Genomic DNA, 7,844 nt, shown 5'->3' on the forward strand with positions numbered 1-7,844 from the left:
ATTGGTTTCAGGGCGGGGGGGGGTCCCCCTCCCCCCCCGCCAGCCTGGGGACCTGCCTGTGAGGAGCTGTGCCCGGGAGCTCCAGCTGCCTGTTCATGAGTGGCCACACACAGGACCTGTGGGGCAGTTTGATGTGGGTGTGGTGGCATCATTTGGACGTCTCCTAAGTGAGGACCTTATTTTGCAGTTCCCATAGTAAGTGACTTGACAGGACATCTTTTGCTGCTTCATTAGCAAAGCTAGACTCCGTTTTTGAGTCAGCACCTGTGTCTTATAGCAGGTGAGGTCAACTTCTTTCCTGGGTTCACCTGCTTAGCCTGAGCTCTACTTCTGTTGTGAGGTTCACTGTTGTTCTTTAACACATTGATGTAGATCTATGCAAATGTTCAGCATCGTGTGTTTACCTTTATTCCTCTCATCTCCCTTTCTGTATTTGCTGAGAAACTGAATGTTATGTAGTGTAAATTTTCCTTTAAATGTGTATTTAAGCAAGTAACACTTCAGAAGGTCTGAGGAGTTAATTCGTAAAGAAGTTTCGGTGTAGTAAATGTTGCACACCCATTTACATATAGGTTCAACTTTAAGTACTGTTCCTTTTCTAACTTTAAAATATTTCAATTCAGTGGTGTGCTGAATGTCCATCCCAGCCATCTCCCACGATGGCGTGGTCCTGCACCAATATTCCACACAGTGCTTCATGGTGATAAAGTGACTGGGGTGACAATTATGGAAATAAGACCAAAAAGGTAGGTTAGATGTGCTTGCCAAAACAACTCACTGCTTCTGTTGCTTCTCAGGACTTTAAATCATCACCACATCATTTAAATCATTCTATGCAATTGCTATTTTTTTAGTGTATGTGTTTAATATTAAAATTTGAAACACTTAGAAAGTTTCATCTGACCACATGAGACTTGCCACAAATACAGTATTTTAGTCAGTCCATAATTTGCACTCTAGACTCTAGGCCTGTTCTCTAATTCTTAGCATTTTTACAGGGAACAGACAGAGAACAGTCACAGAGCTAGATGGATAGGCTTGGTATGACACAACAGAAAAGATTTGATTTTCAGACTTCAGTGACCTGTAACCTCCTGTAAGTGAAACAGAGGACAGGCAATTGCCTGTCTAGGGATGAGAGAGAGATTATATGTTTTGGTTTCAGCACAAACTCTGGCTTAAAAGGCTTGTGAAAACACATTATGATAGTTATCTTTTCTTTCTTAGATGCTTGTCTGATAATAGATCTCAGGAAAGTGCGAAACAAATTTCTTCTGAATACTTCAGATTGTTTCTTCTGAGCTCTTATGCTTCTGAACTGTATATTGTGCACTCATATCAATCTCAGCTTGCTGAGGTGAATCTTGTTTGCCAAGATATATCTGATATTCTTTTCCCTGTGTTGTATTGTGAACAAAACATTATTTGATAATGTGTGAAAAATAAAGTTTTAGAGGGGGAAAAAAGGGTGCTGAGTTATAGCTTCTCCTCTAGTAAGCTTGTATCTTTTCTGCCTTACAGATTTGATGTAGGTCCAATTATTAAGCAAGAAGAGTTTCCTGTTCCTCCCCACTGCACTGCAAAGGAGCTGGAAGTGATGTTATCAAAGAAGGGTGCAAACATGGTAAAGTCATGCCAGCTAGTGTCACTGCTGATTAGTACCTTGCTTTTAACATGTGTAAACAGAATTCTTTTTAATCTTGTTCTGAGTTGACTGCAGCTATTAAGAGGAGAGTGATCTGAAACTTAGTGTTTGTGAGCACTTTGCCTTGCTGAGAGGAAAGCTGAGTAGTATGTGATAAGCCGTCAGCGCTGGTCCTGTGCATTGCTGTTCTGTTTCTGTTCAGTGAAGAACTCAAGTGCTTTGTATGGAAACAGTGCAGCTTCTTCTTTCATTGTAGCAAACATCTGCTTTTCCGTCTTTAATAATCAGCTTTCATTGTGTTCTAGGATTAATATCAGAGCGGAGATCTTTTATTCCATAAAAGAATACTTGTTTTTTTAATTGTGATTCAGTGTGAAGGATGCCTTTAGTGTGTTTGTACGTATGATACAAGTCTTCTGAATATACTGACCCAATTTTCTAAAAGCTAACAAGAAAGTTTCACTGATGAAAAATTAAGTACTGTATTTGTATGTCTTGGATTTACTGTTACTGTTAATAAATATACTCTACTTAGCTTTGCTAATATTCTGTACAAAAATTAATTTTGCAGCTGATATCAGTATTGAAAAACTTGCCTGAAAGCTTAAAAAATAAAAGAGAGCAACCAAAAGAAGGAGTAACATTTGGTAGGTATACATCATATTTAATGTAACTTGTTCATTTTTTTCTTTTATCAGCTGGAAAACTAAGTTTCTTCCTACTGTGCTGGGTTATATTTTTTCTTAGATACCTTTCTCAATATGGTCTCTTCACTGCCTTCTCTGGCTTGAAAAAGTCATACAGAGGGAAAAATGCTTCAGAATTCTTTAGACTTAATACGTTAATGTTTTTTTTTTCCAGTTGCCCATACTATATCAAAATCACTAGTGATGTCTCAAAATCTGAGTGAGTTTGTTATTCTTCATGGTTGTAGTGCAGACAAAAGTGACAGCTGTGCTTGTAAATATATGTTATCAGTTTGCAGTGCAATGGGTAAGTAAGAGCACAACTGAGAATAAAGTATAAATAATCCAGATTGGGGTTTTTACAAAATCTTTTCTCTAGTTATTCTCTAAGGTTCCTATGGCTAGATGGTAACCCTGCCATTGGTCAGGATAAAATCAGGTTTAAAATAGAATAAAATAGTACAGCTGTTTTTCTGCAGTAAGATGCAAAACAAAATATGAAGTCTTCTAATTTCTTCCCCCCCCCAGCTCCTAAAATAACTATAGCTAAGAGTTGTATAATATGGGAAGAGCAAACGGCTGCACAAATAATTCAACTGCATCGTGCAATAGGAAGTGTGGTAAGACAGTGTATTTTTTAACCCTTTTCTGTCCTCTAGCATGTCTGAGTTTGGTGTAGATATTTTAACTAATGACTAAAACTCGAGTTTAGTTATTTTAGCCTCTGAAACCTAGCATGTGTTTTTAAAATCCCAGCATAGTATAGCATTAGAGGTGGAACTGATGTGGAGAGGAATTTTCATGAACTTGATCCCAAGTGAGAAATCAGCTCAATAGTTTTGTATTGTTTCCTTAGCTCTGAGATTTCCACTGATGGATTTGAGAGGGTGTCAGAACACTATAATGACATCTTTGCATGATGGTAAACAGTGCAAACAGCTACAGTAAACAGCTAGTGGTTTGCTTGTCAATGAGATGAGGAAGAACAAGGAAAACTAGATATAGCAAGGAAAGTCTCTTATCTGGACATATGCCTAAATAATGTTATTATCACAGGTATCTTGCATAAGAAAAAAACCCTAGACAGTTGCCTGGAAACTGTGAAAATATTCTCAATGTGTCATCTGCTTCTGTTTCCAGTTTCCTTTGCAGACGCTCTGGAAGGGTACTACTGTTAAACTTCGGGATTTTGTAGAAGTGGATAATATCCCTGGTTTTGCTGGTATTTACTTTTAAATTAATCTGTTAAGTTTTTCTGTCTTGCAAACATTGAGTTGGAGAATGTACACAATTTTACTAAACAATAGCTTTAAGTACTGCTTTCTGAAACTCCAGTAGAACTAAGTCAGTCTCGTATATGATCAGAGTGCAGTAAGTTTCTGTGCCCAAAGGTGAGCATAAAATGGGTTTTGAGGACATTCCTGCTTTGTGATGATGTTGAGCGAGAGCAGCAGGTATAGTCCTGTGAATCCTCAGACTGGAGGATTTTAATCCTCTAATTAGTTAGGAGATCCTCTTCTAATGCCATTGTCTGGGGATCTCTCACGAGGAAAGCTGTCCCTGTGTGCTATCGCTTAAACCATTTTCTGTAGTAGTCTGAGTCTGAGAGCCTTGTGGGCCGAGTGGTGTGCCAAAGCACACAGGGCTTAATGACGGTTTATGGATCAGAGAGGGAGCAGTGCCAGAGAGACTGTTCTGATTCTCCCCTGCTCATTTGGGTATAATAAAACATAGAATACATTAATATATTTTTCAGCAAAATAGGGACTCAGGATGATTATCATGCTTCAAAGAGACAAGTGTTTCAAACTTTTTTGTACTTGTCATAAAAATGCAAGACAGTCTTGCTTTGCTTTTAGGTCGAATATTAGATGACTCTGGAGCTGTTCCTGGTTCACTACTATACCATAAAGTGTCACAAATGCTGATAGCTCGTTGCAAGGTAGGTTCTTCCCATTTGTTTTATATTCACTGCCCTAAAGATGAGGGTTTCGGTATTTGTGCATCACATAAATTTTGTCTTAATTGTCCATTGTTATTCACTGAAATAGTTTAGATTAGTATCAATCTTTTTATTTATTCTTCTTTACATATTATTATTATAATTTGTTCATTATTATTTATTATTTTTAATACTAATTTATTATTTTAGTCTATTTATTTTTACCTTGAAGATCTTTTAATTTCCACTAACAGGCTTTTCACTTGCAAGCGAGAATTTGACTTGTAATATAAACATGATGACATTAAGTAAAATGCATTCTGTAAGCCAGTCTAGTGAGAGCTAAAGGTAACTTAAAAACATGGAAGAAGCTTACTGCCATTTTTTGTTTTTATTTTTAGGAAGGCTGGGTTGGAATCAAAACAGTTATATTAAAGAAGCAGCTTACAGCAGTTGACTTCTACAATGGATATATGCACACTTGGTTCCAGCAGAACTCAAGAACAGTTCACCAGGAATGCAGATTTCAAACACTCAAACTTAGCACAGCAAAAAAGACTCCGAAAAAGAAGGAAATATTGGCACAGGATATAAAACAATAGATGTATTTTAAAATGTGGAAGAAGATGTTTCTATGTTAATAGTAATATAAAATATTGCAACGTTCACCTATAACTTTAACTTAGTTAAGGGGTTTCTTCCCAGAGTGTTTAATCTTGCTGTCATCTACATGTTTTTGTTGTGGCTTCCTGATGATACTCATTTCTCTTTCCCCCATCAAGGAAGAGAATCTCTGTGAATGCTGAATATAGTGAATAAATGCTTGTTTCCCCTATTGAGTAATAAATTTATTTTTATACAATGTTTTCACTTTCTTCTTGAGGACTTTCAGTATAATTTTCTTCAAGCGTAAACTGTGCACAGTTACTTTAATCTGGAAATATTAAAATCCTGTGCTTCTGTGTAACTCGGAGTTTAGTGTTCGTTGAGACTCTTGGATCATCTCGTTTGGTTTTCTTGTGGACCTTTAAACTACCTTTGTATCCCCACATTGAGATGAATAACTTAAGCTTTAGCTGGGAACATCTAGAGAATCTTTTCCTGTCCATGATAGTTTTCTTAGAGTCAACTACACTTAACACAGCATCCCTTATTTCTCACTGGCATTTGATGCCACATCTTTATATAATAGCGTAGCTGGAGCTGTGTGCAGTTGGTCATATGCCTTTTTCAGGGTGGTTTGCTGGGTGGGGTTTTTTGAGCAGTCTGATGTTGCATCTGATCAACCTGTGAAATCATTGCCAACTGCTTCATTACCTGTGTCTTCCTGCTTATTGTCTTTGTGTAGTCTCAGTCTACAGGTGTCTAGTTCCACTGTGCTGGAAGTCAGTTTCAATAAATCTTTGATTTAGAAAAGGAATAAATAGAATATTCCTAATGAAATCTGAGATCTCCTCATCCAGTTCTCTTAGGACCGTGATGTTGTTTATTTGGGCCTCTGAAAATGCTGTAAGTAGTAGGTACTCTTTAATGTCATCCATGAATGCCAACTGATTGGTTTTAGTCACCTGCATGTCATGTGAGCACATGATTTTGTTTCCCTTTATATTCAGAAAAGAAAAAATTACTGTGTGTATTTGCTTTTCAATACAAGTGACTTGTTTTAATCTCACTGATTCTGTTTCTAATCTATAAACTTGTCATTTACCTTGTTCAGTAGATACTTTTCTTTGATATCTTCAGCTTTTCTGACCCATTTCTTACTTTTCCTATTTAATGATATTGATTGCCATGTCTTCCTTCTCCTTTTTGTTTTCATATCCTAGAATATATCCCACTAATAATCTGTGTGTCATCCATCCAGAAAACTTAAGTTCTACTGTCATACTGTCTCTTCTGATGAAAGAGGTTTTTACCTGATGAGGAGTAGTTAATCTAATCCAAGCTTTTCTTCAACCTGCCTTTGGTTAATGGCATGTATAAGAAGGAGCGTTTCATGTGAAGAACCCCCCAAACTAATGACTCTTACTTTCTTGTCATGGAAGTAACATAGCACTGTGAGGATAACAGCAAAACGAAGACCAGCTGCCTCTGAGGAGCTGCTCTAGTTTTATTTGCTCAACTTATTCCTGCTTTTTCTGAATACTGAATTAAAAGCAGAGTCCCTGGAGCTATTCGGACTTGGGGAGGCACTGTTCTGTTAGCTTCATATTTACAGCATTATCACTGACATTTTGGAAGCCTCAACAGAAAAAAAATTGGAGGAGTTCTGTAGGCTTGGTATGAATGGTTCTGTTTTCCTCATGCTCATCATTAAATGTCAGCATATCCTTTTCCACATGTCCTTTTGGCTCCTCAGACTTTTCAACGCATTCATGTCTTTTCAAGCAGTCATGTCTGGAACTTAAAGCTCAAGTCAGGTGTTGAATTCATGGGACTTATATCAAGGTGACAGGAACTTGGTGTGCTTGAGTGTGACTCACTGAATAAAAGCAAAAAAATCTAGGAAAACGTGTTTTATGACATGGATTAAAATGTTTCTGAAGAAGCATCTGTTAAAGCAGATGCTGCAGTATTTTTCTTTAATTGCCATTGGTCCAACAATTAATCTGCCTCTGACAGGTTTTCCAGAACACATGATCGTCCAAGAAATCCAAGCGTATGAATCATTCGAGTCAAAAACTGGAAACAACAGCAAGGTGGAAGTCAGGCTCCTGTGGAGAATTCCTTTTGTCTCTGACCGCAGACTCAAGGGTGCAGTTTGTGCTGCAGAAGTTATGAAACCGTCAAGTTCGTTTCCAAGCAAATGATGTATTTTTGTGTTTTGCTCCCACCTACTACTTGCAAGTAATGGTTGTGAAGTCATGTTGGTTTTACTCTGTTCAGATCAGTCTATGAAAGGTTAGTTATCACTTTATGCCAATAGAAGGGATGGTGGGTGGGTGGGTGAGTGGGTTTCGTGGGGGTTTGTGGGGATGGTGGGTGCATTCGGGGGTTTTCTGGGTTTTTTTACATCGCTGGTCTCAGCTGTATGGCTGCTTGCCTTGTGTTTTCCCTGCTGGAACTTCTGGGAATTTTTTCATCAGTTATTTTTAAAGAGCACTCGTAGGCATCATTGGAATTCAAATATTCAGTGTTTGCTGAGGATAAGAACATTTTCTCTAAAGCCTCTTCCCTGTAGACAGTGATGTTTTTGACACTAATTAGCTGCGTGGTAAGGGTCTGGCCTCGGGCATGGATTGTATCGGAAGTTGAATTAGCAGAGAAATGAGTATACAAAAAAAAAGAAAAACCACCACCACAATTTATAGATAATTTTAAGCACAAATGATACAGAATTTTGGACTTAGGAGAAGTGAAGTAATTTAGTTCATCTCTTAACGTGGGTGGACCCAACTTTTCTGATGTACCAGGTCCCCAGGCACTGGAAAATGGATTGTGGTTCATTATGACCTGAGCAAAATGAACGGCGAGATGTGACTCCCACAGAAAGCATACAGTATCAGAAGTTCAGGCAATTTAAGGTTAAAAGTTTTTAGATGACCAAAGTGTTAAATCAGCGGCTTTGTTC

At 37.8% G+C, this 7,844-nt stretch overlaps 1 protein-coding gene across 1 annotated transcript in view; it reads left to right on the forward strand.

The window, feature by feature from the left end:
* Window positions 1–5,170, forward strand: part of MTFMT (mitochondrial methionyl-tRNA formyltransferase) — a 5,726-nt gene extending 556 nt beyond the window's left edge. The window contains exons 3-10 of the mRNA XM_010572063.1: window positions 36–195; window positions 624–746; window positions 1,522–1,624; window positions 2,217–2,292; window positions 2,860–2,951; window positions 3,472–3,553; window positions 4,191–4,273; window positions 4,675–5,170. Of these exons, the coding sequence (XP_010570365.1) occupies window positions 36–195; window positions 624–746; window positions 1,522–1,624; window positions 2,217–2,292; window positions 2,860–2,951; window positions 3,472–3,553; window positions 4,191–4,273; window positions 4,675–4,875 (920 nt within the window). The 3' untranslated portion in view covers window positions 4,876–5,170. The remainder of the gene's footprint in view (window positions 1–35; window positions 196–623; window positions 747–1,521; window positions 1,625–2,216; window positions 2,293–2,859; window positions 2,952–3,471; window positions 3,554–4,190; window positions 4,274–4,674) is intronic.
* Window positions 5,171–7,844: the final 2,674 nt, after the last annotated feature.

Source organism: Haliaeetus leucocephalus, unplaced genomic scaffold (genome assembly GCF_000737465.1).
Source record: "Haliaeetus leucocephalus isolate CR32 unplaced genomic scaffold, Haliaeetus_leucocephalus-4.0 Scaffold339, whole genome shotgun sequence".
Classification (NCBI taxonomy): Eukaryota; Metazoa; Chordata; class Aves; order Accipitriformes; family Accipitridae; genus Haliaeetus; species Haliaeetus leucocephalus.